Here is a 20363-nt window from a genome sequence, read left to right on the forward strand (position 1 = left end):
AAGGATATCAATACTTGCAGATATTTAAGCTAAACTCTCTCCTGGAGTGCATTTTAATCCAATATCATCTTAGTACACATATAAGATTTTAGCTTTCTAAGCAGAGGCAGATGTAAACCTCTCCCCTTCTGAAATGTTTTTCACAAACACAGCATTGGCAATCCCAAGTGTTGAAAAGTCATAAATCAAGATATTTTAAAAATACATTTGGAGTTCTTTTCCTCTGCCTCTAGCTTTTCAAGCTTTAGGATTCACATTTTCAAGATTTTCTCTATAACCATGAGGACTTGAAATTTGACTGCATGTTCTAGGATTTTAATACCAAACAGTCAGAGACTCATGAAAAGACTGCAAGAGTTGCAACACTGCTATCTAGATACAGATACTGACATTTTTTATATTTTATATATAAACACACCTATACTTACTAGCAGGCATAGTCTTTACTACTGAGCAGAATCTCACTGAAGTCACTAGTCCAGTAGTAAGAGAATGCAAAAGTGAAGCCTTTGTATTTCAGTTTCATATGTGAATGGTAAACACCAATGAGCACAAAGACAAAAATTACCTTTTTTGGCCAAGTGATGGCAATTTTATGAACCCTGAAGATATGTCCCAAAAGCAACCAGTTCTGGTAGCTGAGAAAAGGAGGATTAAGACCACAGCCACTCCAGGCCGTCAGCCTCCTCACTTTTTGATTCTTAAAATCAAAGCATCCTGACACTTCCTAAACCTACAAGGACCACTTCATTCCCAGCCCTGACCAAAGCCATAGCTCCAAGGACTGCCACAGTATGAAGCAGCCACTGGGCTTTGTATGAATGCCATATGAATCTAACGTCTTACTCAAATGAAGCTGGGCTAATAATGAATTAGAAGAAAAAGAGCATTATCCCTGCCAGCTGCAGAGAATGGATCAATCAAGAGCGGCATCTCCCTGACACTGCCCCTTTATAGACAGACACTCAGTTAGCCAGCTCTTGAAAAAGAACTCCTGAAAAAAAGCACTGGGAATTAGCCAGTGGCAGATGCTCTGACACAGGAGAGCCACGACTGGCTGCCAATATCCATTGCTCACCCAAAGGTATGACTCCCATATGACCTATGGTCTGGCTGTGAAAGTCCAACCCTCTTCATACAGAAACTGAAAAGCTAAGCAACTGAAGTGCTGAGCACTTTTAGTGCTTACATCAAAGCACCACTTTCCAAGTTCAAATCCTGACATGGGTGAGAGAAGAATCTGATCTCATCATAGTTTGCCACTGCTATTTCTCCACATCACAAAACCAAGCAGATGATTTTGCACAATTAGCAGTCTAAACTCAAGAAAGGCCCAGGACTGGAAAAAAAGGAATATTACAGGTCAAAACTGAAAAGGATTGGTAGTGCTATACAAGGTGGTTTGCCCTTTAGGTGCTTGTCTTACTCACCTGGCTTAGAGCAATGCTATTAAATTTGCTTTCATAAGTTTTCAAATAGACTTCCATTTAAATGGAGTGAACTTGGTATCAAATAATATAACTTACCGGAAATGGATATCAAGATCCATTTAACACAAACAGCATCTTCCATGAAAACAAGTGAAATGGTATATTTGTATTCTATATTGTTGAAAGATGCATATTTTCTTAAATATGAAGAGAGCTTTTTAATTCCACAACTAACATGTAGGAAATAAATACAGTTTATCTAATAAAGTAAGAAGCAGCGGAAGTTCAATATGGGGGCAGACAGGGCAAGGAAACTTCCTCTTCTCTTTATATCATGGTGCAGGGCCAGCCACACCAGACTGGAAAGAGTAGGTATCATTGCTCCAGGTTAGTGTGACTGCAGAAACATTAACCATCCCTGCTCCACATGTGCCAGCAGCATTGGGCCCAATGTGGGGAGAAGTGTATGCACCCTTTCCAAGCGCAATGGAGCTACTATTACAGCACACGTTGCCCCAGTGCACCAGGGAGAACGCTGAGTGAGAATTCCTCATTGGGATGTCTATTGCATCACGTATCTGATCCAAAACCTATAAAAGTCAGCAGGAATATTTTCATTTACTTTGGACCAGTGATGCCACAATCTGGTGCTGCCACATAAAAAGGAGCTTACAGTTATGTTTTCTTCTGTTTATATAGATTATGTAAATAAGTCAAACATTATTACACTAAAAATGCACACAAACAGAATATCCACTAAAGGATTTCAATGGTTTGATGTTTTCATGAAGACTATCTATTAATTAGGATAATACAAGTTCTGAAGTTAAAATTCCTAAATACTACTATGGCAGTATACAACTTTATTAATTATTTTTAGACTAAAGAAACAGTTTCATTTTTCTAGCTACAAGACACAATTTTATTTACTACATATAGTCCAGGGGTCGGCAACCGTTTAGAAGTGGTGTGCCGAGTCTTCATTTATTCACTCTAATTTAAAGTTTCATATGCCAGTAATACATTTTAATGTTTTTTAAGAAGGTCTCTTTCTATAAGTTTATAATATATAACTAAACTATTGCTGTATGTAAAGTAAATAAGGTTTTTAAAATGTTTAAGAAGTTTCATTTAAAATTAAATTAAAATGCAGAGCCCCCTGGACCGGTAGCCAGGACCCGGGCAGTGTGAGTGCCAATGAAAATCAGCTCTCGCGGCACCTTCGGCACGCATGCCATAGATTGCGTACCCCTGCTCTAAGGGGTTGGAAAACTGTGGCTCATGAGCCACATGCAGCTCTTTTACAGTTAAAGTTGTGGCTCACAGAGCCCCCCACACCTCCTCCCCTATTCTCCACCTCCCAGACTAGGGGGTGTGGGGTGTGTGGAAAGCTCAGGGCTTCTGCCCTGTGGTGGGGGTAGGGACTTCTGTCCAGCAGGGAGAGGAGTCTCGGGGCTTCAGCCCTGCATGCTGTAGGTTGCCTATCCCTGATATAGTCAACCAGTCTACATGTATTTTCCTGCTAATCCTAGGTAAATGAAGATACCACTATTCAACCACTTGACTGAAAAGTCAGTTTATTACTCTTTAAAAACGTAGACATTTTGGTTTATATATGGCATGAAAGCAGAGCCAGCTATGAAAATCAGAGTTATGTGTCTAAATACCCTGACAGACACTAATGAAGCAAGCACTAATTGCTGCTGCATTTCCAAGTGACGATGGAGGTGCCAGCTCCAGAGCTGACTAACTCGAAGACACCAATTCCTGTTTGACTTGGAACAGGTTAAAAAATATAACAGTAGAGACATATTGCTGTTCTCTCATCTAAACTCCAGAGCTTTGCAACAGTACAAGCACAGCTGCTAACCAGATGCAAACATATGAGCTGGAGACAATATGTGAATAAAAAAAATTCGCATTATTTCCAAGGCACTGCACATGAGACAGCATAATAAATCAGATCATCAGCATACTATACTGTTATTTATTCTGTTCTAGAATGTGGTAACACCTTAAGAAAAACGAAATATTTATTTTCAGTTGAAAAAGATTAAACATGAAGTATATGCTAAATATTTCAGTTTTCCATGTTGGCAACTGGTTTTGTTGAAACCATATGGAAAGGAAAAAGATCATCAATTAAAAACAGAAATCTAATAAATTCAAAATATTCCCAAATAAAATACTTGTGGTAACCTAATTTCTAGTAAACACAGAACTCAACCCTCTTAAACATTCCCAGGCAGTGTGCTAGCTTTTGTGGTCTTTCAATTTAAAAACGGTGGGGTGGGAGGTGGGGGGACAGTTGAAAGAGGGACCAACCCACAAAATGTCTATAATTTTAATCAACCATATTATGCAGAACATGATACTCAGAAACAATCAACATAATTCTCCCCCCAAAATTACTGAGTATGAAGTTCAAGAAAAGAACATTTTCAACTTAAGTCTGAACTTCCATGTTTCAAAATGGAAGCAAAGACATTCCAGTGAGTCTTTAATCCACTAAAATAGAGTAAAAGTCATATTTCCAAATTAATATGTGCAACACCATCCCACACTGGACAGAATGTTAATGGCTGCAGCGTATACCTGGTAAAGGCCATAACACTACTGAACAAGATTGACTATCTCATGAGTTCGTTAGCAGAATATTAATTCCAGCAACTATGCACAATTTAATAACTTGTTACTATTTTTTCCTCGCCTCTTACTCTTACAGTTTTGATTATTTTTGCATGTCAGTTTATTGAAAAATAAACAATGTAAAATAAAGAACAAGATAATGAATGCAATTTTTCCATATTTCCCCCCAAAAAAATTTTTAGAAACCCCTTCCAGAAATGCAAGATTTTATAGCAGAAAGTACTTTCATACCTGTTCTACTGCTATTAACCCATCAGAGGATTCAGACACAGTCTGTAAAGGGAGAAGTTTACACAGCATCCCTAAAAGCAAGGATATCTCCTTCATACTTCTCCAGCAACATACTAGTACCATCTGAGCTGTTACATCACATGTTTGCCCTTCTTTACCTTAAAAATAAAATAAAGTATGTGCAATATCATATAACTCAGTTAAATAAATTTTAATAGAAATTTGTTTCATCATTAGTGCTCCTAACTTTAATCTTCTTACAAAAATCATTTTAATATGAACAACATTTTCCATTCTTGAGATTCCTGTACTACATTGTTGTGCTTGGCATACAATTTGACCAAAAAAAAAATCAGTGTGATATTTTAAAGGTAGATAATCTTTGTTTTGGTCAATGAAGCCATTCTATTGACAATAAAACCACACATAAAACTACAACTTCGGGATGAAAAGTAAACATAGGTTTTACTTTGTTTTGGAATTAAGCTTCAATACCAGTCAGAAATTTATAATTCACCACATCTTATTTGTTTTTAACCTGGACTCAAAGTTTTATGAGACCTTTTGGAACTATAAATGTTTATAACTCAATGGCCCCATCTAGTGTTCATCACATAAACTACAATAAAAAGGGAGTCCAAAGCACTATTTACAGTACTGTTTCCATGAAATAAAAAACACATCCCATCCATAACTACTTTAAACTTATGAAAATAAATGAGTCCAGACATTTGGAAGTTTTAGATTTTTAACTTTTAAAACTGTATAAAATACAAGTTTTTTATAGTTCTAGGTATTATTATGTATCACTACGAACAAAGACTTAAAAAAAAGTATGAAAACAAGTTTACAATTCATCCAGCCCCAGTGGATTAGTTACACAACATCCTCTATTATTTTAATAATGGAATCTTCAAAGCAGAGGCTCTTTATTGTGTCAGTTCAAGATTTGGGCTTTATTGCATTAATAAATTCCCTACCGGCCTTGTGTACACTGCACAGGGAAACTATACTAGGATCAAAGCAAAAACTGTGTTTAAACCTAGCTTGATATAAAGGTGTTAAAGATTATCTGGCCAGTGTAGACAAGGCAATAGATACTAGGCCAACAGCAAACGACTCATCTTCTCTTCCAAAAGACAGATTAACCACAATCTTCTGGAAATACAGTGAATTAACCTTTAAAAGTATGTCTATAAACAAACTAGCTTCTGACATATTTATTGTTAGAAGTGAAATGCTATACATACCAAATAACTTCTAACTTGGATCATCCACAGAAAATTGCTTGTTCTGTGGAAAAAATCCTGATTTAATTTTAAAAAGCAGCTTCTGAATTACCTCTAATTTCTGTGCAAACATTTTCAACCGGCTCGTCGTCAGTCAGTTTTGCAAAGTCTACTCTGTGGTGTTCTTTCAATATTTTTGCTTGAGTGAAATAATCATTTGTATCTCGTGGCTGTATCTCATGCAGGATCATCTGCAACCGACCTGCAGTTTCTAAGTTATAAATAAGGGAATATTTAAGCTAATAATTCATCATTTTGACATTTGTCATTCACAACACCCTCCCCCTATACACACACACAGAGACCTTTTTTAGGAACATTACTAGAAAACAGTTGGTTAGTAATAAAAAGCAAATACCTCCCTAATAATCAATTCTGCCTTTGTTAAGAAAAGTCTTCCTTCCACTCACTTTGTCATATTTATGCTTCAAACGAATGCTTTCTAATAGAGTGTGAGAAAATAGATCCTTCATCCAAGTTAGCTAATGATTTAAGATTCTGATATTTTAAAATAAAACACCTCAAAGGAAAAAGTCTTTACATATCCAAGAACTTTTAAAACAAAAGAAGTTACTGTTCATTGTTATTTTACAATATCTGACATGTATAACTAAATTCAACTTAAACAAAAATTGCATACAGGTAGTGCTGCTCACAATACTCAAAAAAGCAATGCATAATCTGTAATGAAAGAGGTGCGAGGGCTCAAGTAATAATGTATGAGAGCTCAAGCAATTTTTTTTACATTAATAACTAATGCAACAAGCCCAGAGTTGCCGGGGCTATGAATTGCCATTCCTACAAGTATCGGAGCTCAGCCCTGGCACAAATTAAGAACTGCAAAAAAGTAACCTGGTTGATGACAACAGGAGTACTTCACATACATAAATTCAGCAAGACTTGGCCTAGACTTTACAGTCTATATTGCTTAGAGTTCCCTACCAGGGGCAGTATTAGTTTTGTGGGGCCATGTGCAAAGGCAGATGCTAACTCAAAGCCTCCACCAATAGCTTTGTATATCTGGCAGGGGTGTGCGACTGCTGGCATCTGGGGAATGGATTTATGTCCTAACTCAGCCTGCCTTAAAGTGGTAAAAAACTTATTGCCTTCACTTGTCTCTGTGGGACTCAGGAGGCTGGTAGCTGATGGGGAAGATGAATCAGGATGCTGGCCACTAGGGTTAGGGGCTAAGGACAAGGGGAGCTCAAAATGGGTAGGCTGCAGGTACGTACTGAAAGAGTTTGACAGAGTAGTCTAGTAGGACCAGTCCCAATACATACCATGTCTTCCTGGATGGATTTTATATGCTAATGTATGGTTTTTTTAAAGTACTCTGTCAATTATAAATATATTACAGACCTTTGATTAAAAACTGTTTGTAGCCATTCATAACTTTGGACTTAAAAGCATTCAAATTATGTTAAATAAAACACTAGCAACCTCAACTATTGCTAAAATGGATTTCATTTACCTGAATCATTATCCATTGGAATAAGGCCCTCTGGTGATGAACTCTGGACAATAGGAGATACTACAGACGAAAGTCTGTATGACATTAAAATAAGCTTTGTAACCATCTGCCTCCATTCAGTCATCAAGGTCAAGTTACTTTAAGAAAATAAAAACAAGGAATTATATATTCAAAATGTCAATAAATAATTGAAATAAAAATAACATCTGCACTTTATTATACAATTAATTTTAAATAAGATGTTCCATAAATCAAAATTGTGAAGTCAGATCCTACTAAAAAAAAACCCCTAAACAGTAAAGAATCCAGGCATTAGGGCAGGGATTCTCAAACTGGGGGTCGGGACCCTTCAGGAGGTCATGAGGTTATTACACAGGTGGTCACGAGCTGTGAGCCCCCACCCCAGACCCCACTTTGCCTCCAGCATTTATAATGGTGTTAAATATATTAAAAAGTGTTTTTAATTTATTGGGGGGAGGGGTGTCACACTCAGAGGCTTGCTATGTGAAAGGGGTCACCAGTACAAAAGTTTGAGAACCACTGCATTAGGACTATACACTGCTGATCTTATTGTGAATTAGATGGTATTCTTTAATGTTCTTGTGAAAGGCTGAGTCAACTTCACTACTGATTTATCACTATGCATAGCAGTATGTTTTACTTACTTTAAAGGTAACTGCTGCAAAGCTCCAGTTATACAATGTACTCTCCCGTACATTGGGAACGAAGCTGCTGCTTGCAGCAGAGACTTTTCAGCTTGGAATATTTCTCGCTCAAGGTTTGATAACAAATATTTGATTACTAGAATAAAAAGCATCATACAGAAAAAGAAAATAATTTTAAATACATATACAGATTAAGCTTGCCAGCAAGACAATTAATGTAAAATGCACAGTAATTGTTCTCTTTAAACTTGTCACTGTCCTTCAAGTTCTTCCCCTGACACATTATCCACATTTTTCATTCACTCAGTGTCCAACAATAAGCTATCAATTTGCAATCTTAGCGTAAGCTGACTATTTTTTGTAAAGACTAATGATCAAACACTATCTTCAGACACAATCACACAGCTCACATTGAAGTAAATGGAAATAACATACACATATTAGCAGGCAGAATTTGGTCTTAAAGAAGGGTTAGTTAAATAACAACCACTTTGGCAGAACATTCAAACTTGGATACTTCCAATTAGCCACATAAATCCTTATTCCGGCACCTAAGTAAGATAAGTGATTTTCAGTCATACTTAGCCCCTTAAGCGCCTTTCCCATCCTTACTACAACATTTATATTGAGGTGATGCTGAAAGACAACCACCAGATTGGGCCCAAAATACTGCACTGGAGAACATCATCACCCCTCTCCATACTCGAGGACAGGGGTAGGAAACCTATGGCACACGTGCCGAAGCGGCACGCAAGCTGATTTTCAGTGGAACTCACACTGCCCAAGTCCTGGCCACTGGTCCGGGGGGGCTCTGCATTTTAATTTAATTTTAAATGAAGCTTCTTAAACGTTTTAAAAACCTTATTTACTTTACATACAACAATCGTTTAGTTATATGTTATAGACTTATAGAAAGAGACCTTCTAAAAACATTAAAATGAATTACTGGCACACGAAACCTTAGAGTGAATAAATGAAGACTCGGCACATCACTTCTGAAAGGTTGCCAACCCCTGCTCTAGGACAAAGGTATCTATGTAGAGGCCCTGTCTACACTGCTAAGTTTTGTTGCCAAAAACTGCCTTTTGTTGCCAAAATCTGCCTTTTGGCGACAAAACAGCAAGAGCGTACAGACTGCAATGGGACTTTTGTCACACAAAACGCCCGGTTTTGGCAACAAAATGCTTCCACACCACAAGACACTTTTGTCTTTTCCCCTTCCTTTATTGTTAACAAATAGCCAGTGTAGACACTGCTGATTGTTTTGTCAACAGAACTGGCTTTAGCCAGTATCCCACAATGCCTGCCCTGATTGCTCTGCTCAGTGTTTTGATCTCTGCTGCTTTGCAGACATGTGCCCCTCCCCTTTCAAAATTCCAGGAAGTATCTATGTGCTGCTCCGTTTGAGGCACAAACAGAGAGCAAATCACTGGAATGCTCCTGTTCTGCAATGCACTAGGAATACAGCACCAAACAGACCAGTGCTGCAGGGGGAGAGGGACAGACTTCTGTGCTGCTTTGCCATTCCTCAGCACAGAGAGCTCACAGAGCTACTTATGATGCTGCTCTCGGCAGCTCAGGGGGCTGTGGGAGAACTCAGAGTGAATCCTAAGATGCGCTGTGATCAGCTCTTCCTTCCCACAGCACTGCATTGTGGGATACATACCCACAGTGCACTGCTCACCGTCGGTGATGGTGTCCCCAATGTGGACATGATCTGTCGACAGAGGGAGCGAGTGTGAATACCCTTTTGCAATTTTTGTTATGCCCGCTTTTGGGTGTCAACATAACTTTTGTCAACAAAACGTGGTAGTGTAGACAAGCCCTAAATCACAGGTGTCAAAAATACTTTAAAAGACTGAGGTACTCAGATACTTCAGTATCTAAGACAGACAGATGGATAGCGTTTGTGGCTGGATCCAGCCTATAGGATGCATTTGTGGGGCTCACACAACATATGTAGGCTGATTGTGCAAAATCTAAGCTTTTGTTTAAAAAGATTTCTAGCCCTCATAGCTGCAATGAAAACCTTCCAAATGTGAATGGAATGTACCCAACACAGTGATGTGTGTCTGAGGTTGCAGATCACTTGAAACAGTGATTCAAAGGCGTGAACTCCCTTGCCTAATTACTCTTGGGTTGGGGGCTGTTAACTCTAAAGCCTAAAGGCATTTTAAATGTAAATATTATTTTATTGCTTATTTTAGCAGTGGAATGCTGAAGAGGTTAAGACTTAAGCTGACACAGGTCATGGGCAGGCAATTACGAGTTGCTGCAGAAAAGAAAACAAAGGAAAAACAGCGGAAGAGACCATGAAAAGAAAAAGACAAAAATGGCAGAAATAGCCATGAAGCCTAAAAGTGAGCAAATTTTCACTCTGAGCAATGCAGAGCAATGGTAAAGCGTAAATAAATAAAAGCTTATTTACTGCATAAAGGATATACTCTACCATTGATATCTGTGTAAACTGCTCATTGATATCAGTGTGGAATACGGTGTGGATGGAGAGAGAAGTGCGGTCCGAAGTTTTAACTCAAGGCCATATGTAAATAGACAAATCAGCCCTCTGCAGAGAATGAGTCTAACACCCTTGCCTCTATAAGAAGAATGGTAAGAAAAATTCCAAGGCACAGAGCAAGAAAAAGATCAGGCCCTTGCTTTGTACCTGTCTTTTATAGTTACAGGGGCAACCACAGGCCATTAGTATTCAGCAGGAGTTGCTGGTGCTTGCCACCACTGAAAAAATTCAGGGCGTCTTACTACAGGAGTCAAACACTTACTTAAGGGTGGCTTTTGGACATGCCAGTTTAAAAATCTGGCCTGAGACTATAGGCGATTCTACAGAATTTATGACTTCCCAATCTTAGTACTTTCTTTTTTTCTTTTTTTTTTTAAGCAAGAAACATGCCTTCTACAAATTAAAAATAAATAAATAAAGACTATGAGGGACCAAGAGCAGTTTGTTAACAAGAAACCCAAGATTTCAGTATGAATAAGGCATAGGCATTGGAGAATTATAGGCCTACATCTAGTGCAGAGAGGGCTGAGGCCAGTTTTCTGTCCTACAGTACACATGGCTGGGGTACGGGCTAGGACAGTGTTACCATCACTGAGTTGACCTGCAAGGACTATCAGCTTTCAAACTGTTCTATTTATACGAGTGTATGCTTAAATCTAACCTAATTTCATAAAGTTTAGTAATTTATTCTTTCCGGAATGCCCATAATAGCTAGCAAGAAAATAAGATGAGGCTTCATAAACAAACAAATCCATTCCTCAGAACTAACCAGCTAAAGTGTTCTTTTCCATGGTGCTTGCAGACATATCCTCATCTATCTGAAATGTATCTGCAACCTGTTGATTTTGTAAGCAGACATTCAGTAGCCCTTTATGATGTATTAAAAATTCAGCAATATGAGGCAGTAACACAGTCCATAGGGTTTGGTACTTATGCTAAGATCCATGGCTTGCCTGAAATAAGAGATGTAGATTTGCAAGATCCTGAAATAAAAAAATACAGGTTCAGTCATTTTCAATACACAGTTTTTCTTCAGTTTGCATATCAACAGCGTTAATTATTTTAATTCAACCCTTTGGGTCTGATTTTCAGTGACTTCACTGGAGTGCATGTTCTCACAGGTATCTCTTTTGTATACCAACTACTACGTATGTCAGACAGGGATTTGCATAAGCACACTTTCTAACATTCAACAATGCATACCTACAGATCTATTCGAAATAATAAGACTCTTCATATACAAAGCAGTGCTCAGACACTTCAAAACATTATGAAACAAAACATGTTCTTCTGTATTTTAACTGGTAACAGACTGCTTTACACCGGAAAGCTCCTATGCAGATTATTATAAAAGAGCACAGCATATACTGTGCAGACACACATAAAAAACAATCAAAAACAAAGAGCAGCTGCCACTGATTTGTTTATACATTCAAATCAAGCTTTTTCAGTGGTAATAAATGGCAAGAATTAAAGAAACCCAGAATCAGATTAATCAGGGGACAATTTCCAGACAATAGAGGCAACAGCTCGAAAAATAAATTTAAAACCAGCCACAAAGAACCAGTGTAAGGGAGAGCAGACCAAGAGCTGAATGTTCTAAGGTACAACAATAGGTGAGTCAAATGCCTCAGCAATACCCTTCAAAAAGAAGGCATAGCAGGCACAAATAGTCAATACTTTTCACTCTTTTAGTGCCTTCCTTCCTGGGATTCCTTACCTAGTGATGGGCAATAGCATATACTGTGTTCACTTCATCCCACCACTAAAGGACAACACCTCTAAGGGTGAAGGCAGAAGCAGCTTAACAACCACATAGCAAACACTAGTATTTAAAAGCAGAAAGTATTTTTTTTCAACTGATATTAATGGAAGAATTAGATACTCAGCATATAACCACCCAACTTGGAACTTTGGCTAGAACACTCAGGACACTAACCCTATTCTATCAGAGCATGCCACAGGATCTTCAATGACCAGAAGTGGTTTGTTCCTCGGGTTTTACGCCTCTTCAGGAAGACAGCCCCTCAACAACAGTGCCTCAAATATACTGGAGATTGAAACTGGTACCTATTAAGCCATCCATATCACTAATACTTTCTAAGTAGTGACCTGTCCTGCCCCCTCCTTACTTTAGACATATGATACAATCACAGTAACAAGGTCATGCAGCCACAAGTCATTTCTCAAGATTCCTTTCCTTCCCCACTAAATTTTGCTCCTATTCTCCCAACCAATAAGGCAAAAAAGGATATCAGATCAAAAACATTTTCTTCAATGTGCTACTATGAAAATGCCATTATATTCTGATCTTCTCCATTTGAGTGTGGTCTGTGTTCTTGATAAACAATTAAAAACATGAAGTAGGATTTTTAGGGAATCCGTATCTTTAAATACTAACATCGTGTCATACCTGTAATATCTAACCTATCATATAGTTTCATAAGAAGTTCAAATGCTAAAACTTTTACTTCCTCGAAAGTGCTGGCAAAACACTGGATTAACATTTGAACACGAGTAGGATCAATCTCTTGAGCCAACCGAAAGATTGCTTGCGTCTGACCTGTTCAAAGAAACCGATGTCATTATGCTTTGTTATTATCAAACAACAAGAATTTGTATTCTACTTTTACTTAATGGAACTACTGCAAACCTTAAAGGCTTGTCTACATAATGGGATAATGCATACTATGGGAGTTTGATTTCTAACACACTAATTTGTTGAGCATTAATTGATCTATATAGACCCTGCTGGTGTGCACTCAATGTTCCCTAGTTAAACGTTTGATGTGAGCCAGCAGGATCTGTGATGTTGCACTCTATATGATTTTATGAAAGTAAGCTATAAGCGTGAACATAATGTAACTAAAATATGCTTCACGCAAAAGGTCTCTTGTAATGTATCATTACAAAGTTTACAATCTACTGAGTGTGGTCATCCTATTTGTATAAATATATCACTCTTGTATCAGAAACTAGAAATACGAAATACAACTCGGATGGCCTATTGTAATTATGCAAACTGTGGGCCATTAATGGGGGTCTGAAATCTTGATAGCTCCCATTAACCAGGACAATTGACTGCAGATGGCTGGTTTTACTTGTAAGTCTTTCCGTACACATGTATGCTGGCAAGTGGGTAATGAAGTCTGACAGTGACATGTGATCACGTCACCTGAACTGGAATCCATCTTTAACCTGGTGCTTTTCCATTAAGGAGGAGGGGGTGGGAACCCAGAGAGGAGGAAGGGATCCCTGCCTTATGCAAAGATGATATACATGGTTGGAACAGAACAAGGGGGGCAGCCATTATGCAGAAATACCCCTGGCTACCACCTGAGCTGAAACAAGGGCTGGTGACCGGGGTAGAAGGACTTGGCCCAGGACTAGGAAGGCATCTCAGTCTGTGAAAGTAGTCTTGGCACATCAGTGGCAGCCCCAAGTGGGTTTCTGTGATCCAACCCGTCACAGGATCTACATTAGTGTGCTTTAGAAATCATCATAGTGTGCACCTACCCACAATGAAAACAAGTTCTAAGACTGTGGCCATGGCTACAACTCACACTTTACAGCAACTGTTCGCGCTCAGGGGTGTGAAAAAAACACCCCTCTGAGCGCTGCAAGGATACAGCGCTGTAAAGCGTCAGTGTAATCAGCGCTGCATGCTACACCCATAAGGGATGTGGTTTACATGCAGCACTGGGAGAGCTCTCTCCCAGCGCTGCCGCTCTGACTACACTCACACTTCAAAGCGCTGCCGCGGCAGCGCTCCCGCAGTGCTGCCAGGGCAGCGCTTTGAAATTCCAAATGTAGCCATACCCTGTGTTAAGACTAAACAGAGTAATGCATTATTTCAATATACAGAGTTTTCCTATCACTGCCTACAAATCAGTATGTGTTGTTTAAAAAAATATATTTGTAATATAGAAAGCAAGCCCCAGAGAATACAAAAGGTACTTACCACATTACAAAAAAAACTAATATTCTCAAAGCTCACAGTTGCCAACTCTCACCAAGTTAGCTTTCCTTAAAGCTCTAGCCATGTTATTAGGCGAGAAACTGAGATTTCAATTAAAAAAAAAATTCTAGCTGTTATGGCTTTGGAGAGAAGACTGAAAACGTGACCAGACTGAGCTCTAAAAGCTCAAAACCCAGAAGAATTAAAAATATTTTTTCTTAAAAAAAAACTAAAAACAAGATTTTTGGGGCTGACTACCCATGACTGACTACTTGACATTAACAGGAATGAAGCAACAGACTCAAAAGCGCATACTGTTTTGAAAAGCACACTTCTACATATAAGATCACTTAGCTAAATTTTTAATATAGTCCACTCTAAAAACATTGTCTAGTTTCTGAATTCATTAGTCATTCTACTCTGTTGCTCAAATACTTAGCTTTTTCTATATAATTTTTACAAACCATTTTATTTTTAAGTTGGTCATACAACGTAAACACAGAATTTACTTATTATAAACACTTCAAAACAGGATCCTATTATGAATACTTTGGAATGATCGAATAGTCTTGATACTGAAAGAAATAATGTCTCAATATTTTATCAGCACCAGAACATGAGCAATCACCTAATTAAAAAAACATTCCCCATTTTAGTGTGCAGTACTCAGAGAACCCAGTATCATCTGAGTCTTTACAAATCTAACAGTTTTTATGGTCTTGTTATTTTAAATGCAGCATGTTCAATTCCCCATCGTTTCTGAAAACTGCATTTATCATCCTTTAATTTACACTTATTCCAAAATCAGAATTTTCTTATTTTATTGACACCTTCATTTTATTTAAAGAAGCAACAATATAGCAAACTGCAGCTGAAGTGTCAATTTTGCAAAACTAACACAGAAATTGAGTACCCAGTTAACCAGGGCACTGTTGTAAGCAAGCCCATTTTTTAACTCTACCGTTGCCCCACTATGAAAGTCAAACACCTCACCTTCTGGAGCAGAAAATATTTCTGCTATTGATCCCAGAATAGTTAATGAAGAAAACCTGGTTGGATGGGATGAGCCAGGAAACAGAGCTTCAAAAAGTTTGTCACATATAGATGACATGAAATCCTGAAGATTACAAAAGGCATGTGCTGAGTACAGTTTGCACATAATTTTATGCACATTAACAAAAATGTAGTGAGAAATCAGATACAAGATGACACCCATATAGTTATGTACCCCAACACAGCGGGCAAAAAATTAGAGCTGAGAGGGAAGAAAGAAAGGAAGACAGAAAGGAAGACAGACAAAAAGGGTAGCGCTTTCAAAAAGTGTTTTTGCCCCAAACCAGGAAAAGATTTCATAAAAAATTCCATTGTGGAAAAACCAAACTGAAATTTTTTGGTTTCTCAACTGCTCAGCCTCGAAGGCTCTTCTCAATTTCACTTTAGAAAGTGAAATTGAGAAGAGCCCTCCAGGCAGGCAGCTGGATATCCTTTATTTTCATTTTCCTGACTGTGTTATGTGGATTAGTAGTTAATGCTTTTCAAGTGCTATAAAATGCTAAGTATTATTAATTATTATTATTATTATACTTCTTGCAAAAAGCTCCTATACTCACTTTATACTGCTGTAAAGTTGCAAAATGATCCCATTTAGCTGATTCTTTAATTAACTCTTGTTTGGTTTTATTTTGCTCCAGTTTATAAAGTACCTGGGAACTTTCTTGTATTCTGCAGAACAACTTTTAAAACACAAACAAAATGTAGTTGATCAGACACACACTGAAGTATGACTAATAGGAGATTTAAACAAAAACATTTGGGCATAGGTTTCAGGTTTAGTTGCTTATAGTTTCAAAAAGCGTACAAGTTCATGCACCACGTAACAATCACACTACTGACATGATTCCTTGATCCTCCCCTCTCCACTCTGATCTGCCCCCTTCTCCTGCTAGCACAAATCTAGATTACACATCCACTTCCTCCATCCCTGCCACCATTCCTAACCTCACGCCCATTCCCCTCCTTCTCTTCTCTTGCTGTCTCTGGAATGCCCACTCTGTAAAAAGTTCACAGCCACTTCTTTATATCTCATTCCCTTCAGCACCTGCATCCTTACAACTCTCTCTTTCTTCTCCCACATCATATACACAGAAGTTTCGTATTTCCTGTCCTCCTCTGCCTTTCTACTTGCTCCAGAGACCTCATCCAACCCATCTCCTGATTGCTCTCAAGTCCACTCTTATCCCTTACCTTACTCTTCTCCTTTACTTGTCACCTCTCTGGTTCTTTCTTTCCCTGACAATACTAGCAAGTTTTAGTCTCTCCCACCTTCAACCCCACTTGCCTCTCCAACTACCAATCCATCTCCCTTTCAACACTGAACTCACTGAACATGCAGTCTACAATCATCATCTGGATTCCTCTTCTCCAATTCCATGCTAGACCCACTCCAATTCAGCTTTGGCCCCTTGCACTCCTTTGACGCTGCCCTTGCCAAATTCTCTATTATCCTCTTCCTTGCCAAAGCTCAGAACCAGCACTCTGTCCTCATCCTCCTTGACCTGTCAGCCAACTTCAACATGGTCAACCATGCTCTTTTCAAAATCTTGTCTTCTCTTGAATTTCATGACTCTGTCCTTTCCTGTTTCTCCTCTTACTTCTCTACTCATTCCTCCAGCACACCTTTCAGAGGATGCTCCTTCATCCCCTCTCCAGTTTTCTAAGTGGGTTCCACCGGGCTTTGTCCTTGAACCCCATCTCTTCTCCCTCAACAGCTTATTTCCAAGTAGTCTCATCTGCAAACACAAATTAAACTATCTTCCCTATGCTGACAACTCACAGATTAATTTTTCTATTTTAGACCAGTCTTCTCTGCCCAAACTAAAATCTCAGCCTGTCTCTGACATCTCTCCATGGATGTCTAGCTATCAGCTTAAACTGAACATGACAAAAACAGTGCTCTTAATCTTTGCCCTGAAGCCTATCTCTCTCCTTCATGCCCAATTTTCTCAGCCATTGTGCACATCACTACCAATGTGCTGGTCATTCAGTCTGTAACCTGGGTGTCATCTGCAATGCAGTTCTTTCTCCAGCTCTTCACATCGTTATGTCTACATCTTGCAGATTATTTCGGCATAATCTCTCTCAGTTTTAGCTTTTTCTATCCATGCACTCAGATAAAACTCTCCTTCACCTCATGTCTCAATTACCACAACATCCCTTGACAAATGAGCAGAGCAAGACTGCATATATATTCAGAATACTGCTACAAAGATCATTCTCCTAGTCCATTGCTTTGACCACATCACCCTTCTTTGAATCCTTCCACTGGTGCCCCTACCCTATCTTGAGGAAAAGCTGCTTTTCTTCAGTTCCTTCACAGCCTAACCTCACTCTATCTACTTCTCAGTCACTAATACAAATGTCAATTTCCGTCTCTAATTGGATAATGATATCAGCCTCCATCATCCACTTGTTAAATTTCCAAACAAGCACCTTTAGTGGTTTCTCCCATGCTGCCTCTCATGCTTGAGAGGAGCTCTCCATAAACATCTTCAAATATACCACATTATCCTCCTCAAAACTCTTCATCAAGTTTTTTGTAGGCATCATGGTACCAAAGTAAGACTGATAATGCACCGATACCACTGACTAAAATGTTGACAAATACCGTCTCATTGTTTTCTTGTACTCTCCGGACTCCCTATTACCTTGTATTTATATTGCAAGCTCTTACGGGCAGGGATTATCTTTTTGTTCTGGATTTGTATAGCACCTAGCACAATGGGCCCTGATCCACAACTAGAACTTTTAAGCATTACTATAAAATAGTCTCCATTTTATAACATGCTAAGAGACTTGGTTTTAAACAGCGTAAAAATAATAAATACATGGGCCTTACTACATATTGTTTATTCTTGACAATTTACCTTTTTTAGTAGGGAACAAATCTGCTGCCTCACTGCAGGAGACTGGCTGTTTAAATTGTATGTAATAAAAAACTGAATTAGCTGCATCTCCTCCATAGTCAAGATTTCTGTGCTCCGATGAGTTTCACAAAGCAAACCTAAAGCATCAACGCGAACCTACAAAACATTTCAAAGTGAACTATAGACTTTTTTTGTTTTTACCTGGAATAAATACTTGAGACAGAAAGTTTGTATAATGATACTGAAATAAAACATTGTAAGGCCAACCAAGTCTTCACACTTTAAAGCACAAAAATAACTTTCTTCATCTACCTGATTATGCTGATGAACTAAACCTTGTTTTACACATCCAATTGATAGTAGATCATCCCTCATGATCTCTCTAAACTGTAAATGTCCATGAGCTCTAGCTGTTCTCAGGCATGCCATCAAGGCTCCAAGAGCACCTCTTGTATTGCAAGAACCTAAAGAAAGAATTAATAACTTCTGTTTTATTAATATATTACGCGTTGGAATGTCAATACTCTATTTCAGGCATCCCCCAACTTTCTAGTCTATGGGTGACATCCTAAGGGAAGGATCTTCTCCTGGATCCAGTCAAGTCCCCCATTCCTTATTCCAAGTACCACCAGAAACGGCTCGGAGAGCCAACAGCAGCAGTTCACAAAACCACTCTGAGAACCACCACCAAACCATGTAGCTACAACAGCACCATTAACCTTTTAGTCACAGCCCGTTGTAACAACTATATTTTATTAAAAGTGAACTACAAAGCTTACTGATTTGTTTCCTCTATACTTGTTGTGTGCAAGTGTTTATAAGAAATATGGACAAAATATACAGAAATACTGTAGAAACTCTCATGCATTTTATAACTAAAAACTGATAAATAAGGAAACTATTAGGCAGGCTTAATTTAAAAAAAAATACAAGTAAAGCTAGAGTGACATTTTGACTTTATGGTTAGGGTGTAAACATATAACTTAAAGTGGAGAAGCTCTTATACATGCACTCAGCCCATCACTGTAAATTCCTCTCAGCTATGCTGAGAGTAATTAAGGAAAGTTTGGAATTTCTCACCCTGCCTCTCCCACTTATTACTTCTAAGACAAAAACAAATCAGAAATCATCTCTCTACAATTGCTGCAGCTTATCTAAACATCTGAACTATAAATATTAAGTTTATTTTCTTACCAATATTAGCATCAGCTGAAGCCTGAAGAATTTTAATCATGTAGCTCAGACTGTCAGGGCTACATTTCAGCAGTTTTGGTAAATAGTAATCTATTACATAAGTAGTTTGGTCAGGATTTCCTTCACACAATATTAAAAGAAGAGGAGATACCCATGTGTCATGCCAGTGGTTAATCCAGATGTTTTTTTGAAAGGCAGATATTAGGTGACTCTTGTGATTTATAAACATGGTTTCCAAAAGATCACTTGCATAAGGTGCAAGAGACTGATCACCCATTACATCCAAGATTTGCGCTGGGATTGTTCTGTCCACTGTTAAAATATTTTCAACACCCACACACTCCACCAGACAGCCAAGTGAAGCATATTTCCCTTTAACGTGCCATTCTAAACTCAGTAAGCTCTCTGTCAACATTGAAAAGAAAGGGTCTGATTTTACAACAGATCCTTTAAGCGTGGCTTGGTGTATCCGCAGGATATTCTTGAATATCAACTTGGCCTGGTGTCTAACAGCATCCAAAGGATGTTCCCAATGCGTATACACATATTCCAGCAGTTTCCCAGTTGTGTTGGAGTTTCCATTAAGACTGCTCTTTAGATTTTGGGAGCTTGATTCAAGGACATCCAATGCTGAATTAGTCCAAATAGCTAAGATTCTAGATAAGGATACCGCCATATTGGATTCTTTTAATCTTTAAAAGAAGAAAGAAAGAAAGAAATCTGCAGTATTCCCATTTGTTATTATCCACTCAGTATTACTTATGAAATATTGCTTTACATTTTTAAAGCACTAAAAACATTAATTTATAATATCCTCCTCCACCTTCCCCTTAGGCAAGTAAGGAAACAGTGACCACACATTGTAGGTGGGAAAACTGAGGTTGAGAAGCTAAGTGACAAGTCAGACTGAGTCAGTGGCAGGATCAAAACTCAAATTCCAGTGTTTCTCAACCTTCTTGATACCAGGGACTTGTTTGCTGCCTTCCTAAATTGTGTCAGGGAGATCTCAGGGACCAGTGCTGGTCCACGCACCAG

At 38.4% G+C, this 20363-nt stretch overlaps 1 protein-coding gene across 1 annotated transcript in view; it reads right to left on the reverse strand.

Moving 5' to 3' along the window:
- THADA (THADA armadillo repeat containing) overlaps positions 1-20363 on the reverse strand; it is a 334882-nt gene that overhangs the window by 291084 nt on the left and 23435 nt on the right. Inside the window, 13 exon segments of the mRNA XM_030557656.1 lie at positions 4311-4468; positions 5652-5810; positions 7071-7207; positions 7736-7871; positions 11023-11147; positions 11149-11168; positions 11170-11236; positions 12681-12816; positions 15205-15328; positions 15822-15944; positions 18135-18290; positions 18447-18598; positions 19329-20020. Coding sequence (XP_030413516.1) covers positions 4311-4468; positions 5652-5810; positions 7071-7207; positions 7736-7871; positions 11023-11147; positions 11149-11168; positions 11170-11236; positions 12681-12816; positions 15205-15328; positions 15822-15944; positions 18135-18290; positions 18447-18598; positions 19329-20020 — 2185 coding nt within the window.

Source organism: Gopherus evgoodei, chromosome 3, assembly GCF_007399415.2.
Source record: "Gopherus evgoodei ecotype Sinaloan lineage chromosome 3, rGopEvg1_v1.p, whole genome shotgun sequence".
NCBI lineage: Eukaryota > Metazoa > Chordata > Testudines > Testudinidae > Gopherus > Gopherus evgoodei.